This window comes from Meleagris gallopavo, chromosome 6, assembly GCF_000146605.3.
Source record: "Meleagris gallopavo isolate NT-WF06-2002-E0010 breed Aviagen turkey brand Nicholas breeding stock chromosome 6, Turkey_5.1, whole genome shotgun sequence".
Taxonomy (NCBI): domain Eukaryota; kingdom Metazoa; phylum Chordata; class Aves; order Galliformes; family Phasianidae; genus Meleagris; species Meleagris gallopavo.
The window spans coordinates 30,166,776-30,177,462 of record NC_015016.2 but is presented as its reverse complement, the minus strand read 5'-3'; the positions used below and the strand labels follow the sequence as shown (position 1 = coordinate 30,177,462).

The following is a 10,687-nucleotide window of genomic DNA, read 5'->3' as shown; positions in this document are numbered from 1 at the left end:
CCAAGTAACTTGTCCTAGAATGGTGCCTACCTGAAGTGAATGAGATGGATGAGCACTTGCTTGGTGCCCAATCACTGGAGCGGAGAAGAAGGTGGACCATTTACTTTCCATCCCATAGATACTGAATTCTAATAATTGAATGGACTAGTGTCACTGATATTCACTCAGTCTTCTCAAACATGTTTAACTTGCTCCACAGAAATGGCTAAAGAGTAGTTGTGCTTTTTTTTTTAGCATTAACAGTGTGTTATCTGCTGAATTAAAACTGAATATTGTGTGGGGTTATTGTGGAAAAATGGGAATTGAGGAGAATGTGGCAGCGGGTTTGGGGTGGCAGGATGAAGAGAAGGGTCAGTGGTGAGTGTGGGCACAATGACCATGCAGAAATGCAGTTACTTAGGGGGGTGTGTGTGTGTTTCTCTCCATGTTGATCAGACTTGGGGAGACCTGTAAGATGCCCTCTAGCACAAAAAGTTAGGAACTCTAATTAATAAGTGTGGTATTTTATGTGTTGGTGTTTTGTTTGTTTGTTTTTGCCTTGTAAGTGCATCTATTCTGTTCCTATTAAAAAAAAAAAAAAATCCCTGAAGGGAGGAAGGGTCTTTAGTGCACCCAAAGAGGCATAAAGGAACAACCTAGCAGAATTTTGGTAGATGGAAGGGGAAAACAAGTGTATGTAGTAGAACAGAGAGAGAAGGAAGGTGAGTACACATTAACAAATGCTGAAATTGTGGGGTTCCCCTTCCCCACTTTCCCTAACACGTATTGTTCCCTAACGCACATAATGTTGTTTCTGATATGTGGAGGGTTCTCATGGGTTGTGGACATTGGGAAGATGTCCATGGGCCTGTTTTCTGAATTTTCTTACAAGAAATTGCCCTTCCAGAGAACACTAACAGCACCTTTTGTATATGATCCATCTGATGCTACTTTGCTGTTTCTGTCTCTGTGTGCACATATGGCACAAACGCTGCTTACCTTGTGAAGGGGCAATGACACAAATTGCTTGATCTCAGTGCAAGCATGTCTCCCAAAGCAAAGGCTGTTTCCTCAGCATTCACAGAATAGATGTGTTAGCATGTCTGCAGTCACCAGTAGTGGGCTGGAGTAACAAGCCACTTACCTGGAAAAGAGAATTGGAGTATTTGTGAATGGACTTAAAAAAAAAAAAAAAAAAAAAAAAAAGCAAGTGTTTTTCCAAATAATAGTTATGGACAATTCAAGAAACAGAGAAGTCTGTTTTCATCACCATAAGACATTTGATGTGCCAAATTCATGTGTTGCAAACCACAGCATGTGGAGGCTTTGAAAGGTATGAAGCAGAAGCACAATTTGCCAAGGCTCTTCAGTGGATGGCTACTTGTATTGCTAAGTTAGAATGGATGAATAAAATAAGAAGCCTGCTTAAAGTGGAGAAGGAGCACGCACCAGGTGCACGATTTGTCACCCGGTTGAAATAGACTGGCAATAGCTTGAAGAAATTTTAGGAAAGGTTTTGGTTTTTTTTTTCCCCTATAGGAGCTGATAGTAACTGAGAGAAATCTCAAATCTCACGAGAGAGAAATCTCATGCTTTTCTACCTGATGCTTTCGTGTGTAACTCCCCTATGATCTGCATAAGGCTTTGTTTGCTTTCCCCTTTTGCTTGTTGCAGTACAGCAATAATGTAAAAAAATAAAAAAATAAAAAAATTAACTTTTCACAAGCACCAACAAACAGCCACTTTAAAGCTTGTGAATTGGGTATGGAGCTAAAATTGCTTGTGGTGCAGTGGTGCAGACGGGCATCTGATTGTGGTGTAAATAGTGTCAAACAGAATGGTTCATATGGCTGCTCTCATGTGTTGAAGTGACCTTTCAGTTCTGTACAATAGGTGTCTCACTACAGCCACAAATTGAGGTGCACAGCGGGACTGTCCCTGTTCTGTACATAGCTCTCCATTTCCTTCTGCTCTGAGTGTGGTGGAGGAAGGTATAATTGGGAGGTGCGTTTCTTCTGTGCCACTCATCCATTTCAGGATACCCAAGTTATTTCTGTGCTCTGTTTTAACTTGCATCAAACCACTCCATCCTTCAAAGCCACGCAGGAAGAAAGAAAGCACCAAAAGTTTGTGTTATGTCCTTTCCTTAAGTGGGTGTAGAGGCTGCTGCTTGTGCTTTCAGTGGATTGTTTGGGTGTCAGGTGGTCCAGCAGATATTCAGCTTTGCTTATGAAGGTAAATGTGAAGTGTACAGGACTGGCGTGCATGTTTCTGGACGGGATGTTCCCCTTCTCCCCGCTGTTTGCTATGGGATGGCTATGGGGCATGGTTCTCGCAGCACGCAGCTGGGGCCGTGCGTTCCCAGGCCCCTCTGCGAGTGGCACCGCTGGCTGCGAAACCCTCATGAATTTTAATTTGGGTCTAGGAGGGCGAGAGACTGATGGCATGACACAATTGGAAACGCAGTGAATAGCGTATTGACTGCCAATGATGTGGTTTGGGATTTTTCAGCGTTACGATTTCCCAGTATTTGTAATATTGAATGAGTGTCCCCTTCTTTGTTCCGCTTCAGGAGCGAGCGTTCAGCTTCCAGGTTGCTGTGTGAGATTACCGTGATGTTTCAGAGCAGCGTCTCTAATTCACAGCCGATTCGTAGCAGTTTCTCTCGCTGAGAGCACAGCTGAGAGAAGTTTTCACAGATTCTGAGGAGGTTTCTCCCCTCCGTTACAACAACGCAGCTCCTGACTCTGCTTTATTGGAAATGACAGCTTAAAGGGGTTGTGTGATCCGGGTTTTTGCTCAGCCGTTTCTTTGCCGATTTACATGATTGTGATCAGACACAGGAGCGGCTCTTTGCTGAGGGGGGAGGAGGGCAGCGCGAGGTGCTGCCCCTCCAGGCTGCCTCCTCTGTGGAGAAAGCGCGATGCTCGGGTGCGCTTCTTGAGGTAAAACTATGCGGACAGAGCGCTCCGAGCAGAGCAGCTTTGTGTGCGGGGAGCGCGAGCTGCACCAAGAGCACAGCCTTTTGGGAGGAGCATTTCCCGACGCAAAAAACCAAAACAACAACAAAAAAAAACCATCCATGAGACACCATTCGTTGCGGGGCTACGTGTGGGTGGCAGTGCTGAGGAGAACCGAGGCTCCGGGTTACGTTGCCAGGCTGGGACATCTCTGAAACTTGTTCTGTCGCAAGACTTTGTGAGATTCACCAACTTCCGTCGTAAAAGAGTCCCTAAGACGCGCCAGGTTTCTCAGTGAGAGGTCAGCACCGAGCGGCTAAAGCGTTGGGAAAAAGTGCGTGTTGGAGCACGGGACCGGGATTGAGTCGCTGCGGTGGCCGCGGCCCCAGGCGCGCTCTCCGGGCTGCCCCGCGGCGCTGCCTTACCTGAGCCCCGCCGCTCGCACATTCCTGCGAGTCCCCAGGGGCTGCTGGCATCTCTGGCATTTGTTTGTTCTCTCGCTTTGGGGGAAGGGAGGAGACAAAGGAGTTGGCTGTGAAGGCCGCCAGCACGCTGCTGCCCGGCTCGGCGGGAGCACTTCAAAGTGTGTGTTCTCTTCACTAGATTGGTGGAAATGATATACATTTGGGCTCGAAATACAATTAAATTGTTCTTTCCCTTCCTGTCCTCTAACCAGAGATGAAGAATGTCAGGCATGTGTGTTAAAATACAGTCCCTTGTTAGGCTAATGAAGAGCGTGGTGTTGGAGTAGATGTATTTATCCAAATTTATAGCCCTTTCCTTAAGGGGCAGAAGTATACTGAAGGATCGTTTGGGAGAATTAAAAAAAAAACAAAAAACCAAAAACCAAAAAACTTAAGTGAAGGGGAACCTGTAACGAATACATAGGGTTATCACACCCGTTTATAATAGATACTGAAGGCCTTAAAGCTGAAACGGAAATAGTCTTCAAGAAAAGTGAGCACTTCGTAAAACCCAGCAGCTGTCCAACAAATAACAAGAGGTACTGTAAGAGTTCTTTGGACACACAATGGTTTTGACCTGATGTTTCATATTTGCTTTTGTCCCTCCTAGTAGAAAATGGTTAAATGTGGATGCTGCCATGTATAGATTGCCTTCTAACACTGTTTATTTCTGTTTTTTAACTGTGTTCTTTAATTAATTTGCAGGAGTCGGAAGCTTCAGATCAGAAACATCCCACCTCACTTGCAATGGGAGGTAGGAAATTAATTTAGAATTAAGACATCTGTATTTAAAACTGCTTCTGTTTCTTTCGTCATCCCCAAGACTCTTCCCCTTCCCCCACCTTTCATTGCTCTGCACACACCACCCATTCTTTTCTAGGGAAAAATCCTTTGGAAGAGGGAACAATAGAGCCTTCTAAGCAATTCAGATAACTGCCTTCATTTCTGCGCTCCAAGTTAACCATAAAAAATGTTGAAATGGATTCTTTGGTGAATGCTGACTTCCTGATGCAGTCACTCTTTGACTGAAAGCTTGTCCATTTCAGACTTCGTTGGTGTGTGTGTTTGGTAATCTTGGTGCACCTTCAGATTTAAATACTTGGCTAAAATCTTTACAAAAGGAGAAAATATGCAAACCAGCCTTTTCTTTAATTTTTTCCTCTTTTTCTCCTTTGTAAGTGGGTGTGGCATTATGGCAAATTGTTTGCTCATGTTATAGTTAGTGGCTTTCACAACTGTATTATGAACTTACTGTTAATACTCTGCAAACAGTGTTAGAATTTTTAAAATAGATGAGCTGGCATGAGAACAGATCTGTTTTTCTTACCTTGTGAGTGTTTAAAACTTTGTTTTCACTTCTTGTAGCAGTAAGCCATTCTTTTACATGAGGGAACTTGGGCAGAGGGATAGAGAAGCAGTGCTGGTAGCATTGTATAGAGCACTATTGGTCTGTTCTCAGAAGGTCTGTGTGCCTCACCTGGCTTTGTCTGCTGCTACTTCATTTGCATCATTCCCTGGCTTAGGAGAAAGATGGAGGTATGACTTGCCCAGTCCAGGCTGCCAGCCACAGGGTTTCTGTGGAGAACTGACAAACACCAACTCTTGCTGGTGTGTGCTGTCAGTACGAGCTGACTGAAAGGACTAAGTGTCAGAGCAGGAGCATATGAATCAGAAAGACTGGGAATGAACACTGATGTAAGAACTACTGAACACAGGCATCAAAAAGCATTCACCTTCTTGTTAGTTCTTACACACATGTACCTTCTACTACTTGTAGGTAGTGGCTTTCTACCCTGGTTTTCATCTGCTTCCTGATTTGCAAATGATTTCCCTTCCCTTCTCCATTGCTACCAAAAGGGTAGTCCCCCTGCATCACTGTTTCAAAACGCTGTCTTCCTAAAGTTACAGAGCAAGACTTAATGGTTGGTAAGGACACAACCTCGGTGTCCTGCAGCTGCTTGTGCAGACTCTGTCTGGGCACAGAATTTGAGGGTTCAGCTCCTGTGGGAATTTGTACAGTGCTTTGGTGCTCCCTCACAACGTCAAGGCTGCTCACAAAATGTGTTCTTTTCACAAACTTTCTGTCAATTTTTTCTTTGTAAATGCAGGGTTTTTGTCACTTCTGTACTAAGCAGGTAAGTTTATAGGCTCTCAAAGAAGTGCTGCTGGCAAAGTATGGCAACTTATGCCTGAATTCAACAGTTATATCAAGCTTTCCTTGGGCTCTGTTGTCTTCTTGTGTTGAAGAACTTTACCAAAACTTCCTTTTAACATCATAAGAAAGCTTTGAATGGTCACTACTGAAACCAAGTCTTTTTTGCAGTCAGTTACTTAGCAGGGAGAGGAAATCTGTGTGTACAATATGTACACAGAGGAGTTTAGGTTGGAGTGATGTTCTTGCATGATGTTTTCTGAGAGTGGTATGTGTGCAGCAGTCATGGCAATTTTACTTATTAAATTGTTTCTTATAGTCCCTTTGAGCCAATTGACTGCCTTCATCACTCTTCTGTTAATTGCTTGAATGAAGACTGACTTCTAATGGGTGTGAAGTTCTTAAGACCAAACCAGAAACAACCAATGAAGGAGATTTCTGGGTTAGCTCAGTCCAGTAGCCCTCTTTCAGTAGTAAAACACAGAACACTTATTATCCTGCAATACCTTTCTTTTTATGTTGGTAGGGAGATCTGAAAAAGAAATGAAGAAAGATTAATGTTCTTGAGATTACTTTTTCTAGAGTAATTGTTATTATGAAGGTTATCTTGTCATTGCATGCAGAAGACACAGAAGCTTCTTAAGTTCTGTTGAAATAATTGTCAAGTTATCTTTATAGAAAACAGATATTTTACATGGAAACCTACAGCTGTGCCCCCAACAAACAGCATGCCTATCTCTGTCTCAATGACTTGCAGCTCTCCTTGCAGTCTGTGTTACACACAGGTATCTCTGGGTCATGGGCCACACGTAAGGCTTCAACTCCACAGGTGGGCTCCTTGGTGTATGTGAAAAATGGCCCACCAAATCTCTGATAAGGAGGGAATCCATACTGTTCTGAAAAGCAGCTTTCTCAGGTCAGAGGAGCAGGTTAATGTTAAGAAAACCTTGACTTCACTTTTGAAGCAAGTGACTATCCTGAGGACTCATGCAAAGAGTATTTTGTTTGACCCATAAAATGACTCCAAATGGGCTAGGAAATAGTGTGTGTAAATGGTCAGATGGTAACAAGCATTTATTAAGACTTGATTAAAAAGGTGCTCAAATCCATACCTTTGTTCTTCATTTTTCTAGATGTCTTTTTGGAGAAAAATGGACCCTCCAGTTTCCTCTTTTACATAGGTAGAACAATTTCCTGAAATAAATACAGGCAGCTGTAGCAGTCAGATTTCTGTTTCCTCTGTGTTTGCTGTGTACTCATCAGACCATTGTGGTGTAAGTAAAATAGGTAAAACAACTCTTTTAGACCATGTTTTGGGCAAAGCAGCTGAAGAAAGGCAGGTGATGACCTGCCCTAATATGCTGAGTTGCTACTCTGAAACAAGATTTCACACTGAAAAGCTTGCTCTTAAAGTGCAACTGTAAAAGATAATATTCTGATGCACTTCAAGGCATTCAAGGTTAAGTTTGTACAAAACTTGTCTGTTAATTTGTTTGAACTTTGAAAGAGGATTTTTTGCAAGGTCCTGCAGGTTGCAGGAAATTGAGTATGCTTGTACTCCCCTTCCAGCTAGGGGAGATACTGGAGGTAAGGAGGAGAGGAGAGCAGCATCTCTGCCTGAAATAAGAATACATGGTTCTGGCCATAGGCTGAGGCTGGAGATGAACTGATGGGGGCTTACCTGGGAGTACGTTCTCTGCTCTTCCAGGAGATGCAGTTTCCCCTTCCCTCACTGGACTGTTTGGGCTTGAGAACTCTGAATCTATGTGTATTTATAAAAGCACAATCTTATTTGGAGTGGATCTTCTGCCTCTTTTTCTGCTTGCATATAAAGTGCATATAGAAGTGGCTCTACCAATCTTGTAATTTGGAAGCCATGTGCATTAACAGATTTTATTTTTTAAATAAAGTACTTTTGCTTGTTATCAAGATTGTTTGGAGGAGCAAAGCCACAATTAGTTCACCCCTTTTAGTGACAGTGGGTGGGTATATGTATTTTTTTTCCCTTTCTCTCCTTCATCAAATATGAAGTCCAAATTTGATGCTAAGAAGCATGCCAAGAGGTGGGTTTGCTGTACTGCTTCTTCCATCTTGCCTCTTTCTCATAGGAAACGGCTTCCTGGCTTTATGGTCTCTGCAGAAACGTTGAGAGCTTTATTACCCTTTCTGGAACTACAGTCTCTTCCACAATAACAGTTTTGACTCCTAATTTTATAACCTCAGGTTCTCTTTCTTAGTTTGTAAGCATTCAGCGCTGGCAGTGTATTTGCAGGATAAAACGACGAGATCTCCAGAAGGGGAGGTCTAGGTGTGGTGATTTCTAATCTATGATTTAAAGTGGAAGTATTCAGGCTCAGTTCTCGATTAAGCATGATGAGAATCCAGGTATAGGGTTCTTTTCCTGAGAAGGAACAGTTGTGATTTTTTTTTTTTCCTATTAAAGCATTTTATAGCTAGCTTCTTTGGTGTAAAAGATGCTTCAAGAAATTTGCTTTCCAAATATTTTTTCCATGTTTAGAGAATTGCTAAAGAACAGATTTTCAGAACACAGATGGTACCAGAAACAGCACTTGCTGGCTCAGCGGGAAGGTAGCTGCTGAAGAGTTCTCACTTAACTTCTGCAGGCTTATTCCCTTATCGGTTTGTTTGGAGCAGATAAACAGATACAGTGTTGGTGAACTCTGTAATAAAAAAGGTAGAGTAAAAGCCTGTCTCATGGAGTGTGAACCTGTTGAGCTAGCAGAGAAGCAAAGAAACCTTGTGAACGTGTGTTTCTAGCTTTGCTGTGATACCTGTGAGTTGCCTTTGGGGATAGAAATGTGTGGGATGGGAGGTCTGAGTTTAGCTCCTCCAAAGGTAAAGAGATGTTACTAACCAGGTTTTGTTTTTCCTTACTTTTTTTGTGGGAATGAAAAAGTCTCATAGTTACACTGAGACCTGGTGCTTTAGATTCTCTATGTCAGAAAAAAGGAATTCCAGATCAGAGTTGCAGTGTAATTACATGTTCTGCATTGAGATCTGTCAGTGCAAGAAGAGTGGAAATGGCTCAAACCCATCTGTATATATTGAAGACAGTTTTCATTCACTTTAAATGAAGTGAGACTATGATTGTGAGTAAAAGTTAGTAAATTTTACACTGCACATAATAACTTCTCCAAAGGATCTTACTAGCTTTTGTTATTATTTATTAAAACAGCTGAGCTGTGTGAGGTTTTTATTCTGATTGTCTTTTTGGTGTATCCAGTTTTGTTTTATTCTGTTATAGCAATGCAGTGTGAAAATGCTTTTGCTGTGAATGGTGGCTACTCACGATGCAACTTATTCCAGAATATCAAAGATATGGAGAAGGGGCGGGGGGAACCCTGGTATGTTAAGAAAAGCATGGAAACATTGAATTTAAGAATGAATTTGGATTGCACAAAGTGGATAATTCTCATAAAGCAAGTTGTAAAGGGAAGATGCAGGAATGAGCTGCACTTTAATGGAAAGAATTCTAGAAGAAAGAAATGTCCATACATTTGATTCTTAAAATATATTGAAATATGAGCTTTCACCTCAAGTCATCTCCAAGAATCATAACTTAATGTTACTATAAAAATAATATACAGCTATAAAAATGCCAGTAGAATACTAAGCGTGCACAAATTATTTCTATCTGCTGCTGCTGTCTAGGTGTAGGGATCGTTGTAGCATGCTGAGGAAGAAACAGAAGACATCAGGCAGTAAGCTGTGCAGTTCTTGCCTGGTGCTACTAGCCCCACTCTGCAGGAAGATGGAGAGGAGAGCGTATTACTCTGTTCTATGCAGCAGTTTTACATGTTTGGTGATTTATAATGTGCAGAGAGGGGTAAGGAGGGAATTGAAGCTCTTTGAGTATTTCCTCTGCAGTCGTGTTTTGAGGTGTTCTAGTGACTGTCTTCTGGAAATGCCTCGTGAGGCTCTAGCCAGAATAGTTTCTGTAGTTTAAGGTCACTTTTGAGTTCTTGCTTTGTCCTTCGTTACATCTGCATTCTATTTTAGCCTTGTGCTCTCTTTCAATGTAATAAATGTAAACACAATGAAATATTAGATGTGGTTGTCCTTACAAAACCTCGTGAAATAGAGATTTTTAGTTTGATGGCATTGTAATGGCTGGTATTGGCTGTTGTCTGCTTATAAATTTAACATCTCGCCTCCAGTTGTAGTGTTGCCTGTACTTAACTCATGAGTCTGTTATGGGGAGGCAGCTGTGTAAAAAGATCTGTGGCATGTCCCATGCATGCGGATTTCACGTAACAGAATTGTTGAGTAGAGAGACTGTCTGAATCATACATCTTAAACAAAAGTTGAAATGTTGATTGTCACATTGGTTCTCACCTAATTGCTTTTCTTGTTTGCAGTGGGCTATTATCTAAAATGAAGGGGACCTTCTTACCTACTTCTTGTTCTGGTCTCTTCAGGAGCATATGAGCACCCCTGGCTGGTCTTGCATCTATGTTTGGGGAACGCAGGGGCTTTGCTCTTCTGCCAAAAGGAAAAGGTGGTCCTCCTTACTTTCTGCTCTGAGCAGGGCCCCACACTTTGCATTTGTGCAGATTCCACATCCTCCAGCTGGTCTTAGCAGCAGGTGAGGCAACCTGATATAGGGAAGTGACCACCTCTGTGGCAGACCACCCAGTTTTGCACTTGAGACAACATAACGGCTTATGTTGGGAGATTTTAATTGCCTGGTTTAATTATAGGGGGTGATATTTACTGGTATATGTAAGGTAATAAACACCTTTTGCAGGTGTTTAAAATGCAGGGTGTGGGAGTGGAGGTCCCCGGGTAAACATATGATATGTTTTTAAGTATATTTCTCACTTGAAGTGATTTATTCATACAAGTGTTGGCTGGAGTGGAGCTGATAATCAGCTTGCAGTTGCTGTAAACAAGGGGGAGGATAAAACGGGGACAATCTTTATTTTTGGAAGATGGACTCCAAATTTCTACTCGAAATACTCAACTCTTATTTGTTATTGAAGTAAAATATCAGGAATTTATTAAAAGTAGTTGATATTGATGCTTCCATCAAACATCTGTCACCATTTTAGAGCTAACGTTCCTGATGCCCCCATTGGGTCTACTGTGGTCTGATATATATGTATTTTACT

At 42.1% G+C, this 10,687-nt stretch overlaps 1 protein-coding gene across 1 annotated transcript in view; it reads left to right on the top strand.

Annotated features, from left to right (window-relative positions):
• The first annotated feature begins 295 nt into the window (after positions 1-295).
• The window catches only part of IGF2BP3 (insulin like growth factor 2 mRNA binding protein 3), an 85,192-nt gene continuing 74,800 nt past the window's right edge, over positions 296-10,687 (top strand). The window contains exons 1-2 of the mRNA XM_010712802.2: positions 296-357; positions 4,109-4,157. Of these exons, the coding sequence (XP_010711104.1) occupies positions 296-357; positions 4,109-4,157 (111 nt within the window). The remainder of the gene's footprint in view (positions 358-4,108; positions 4,158-10,687) is intronic.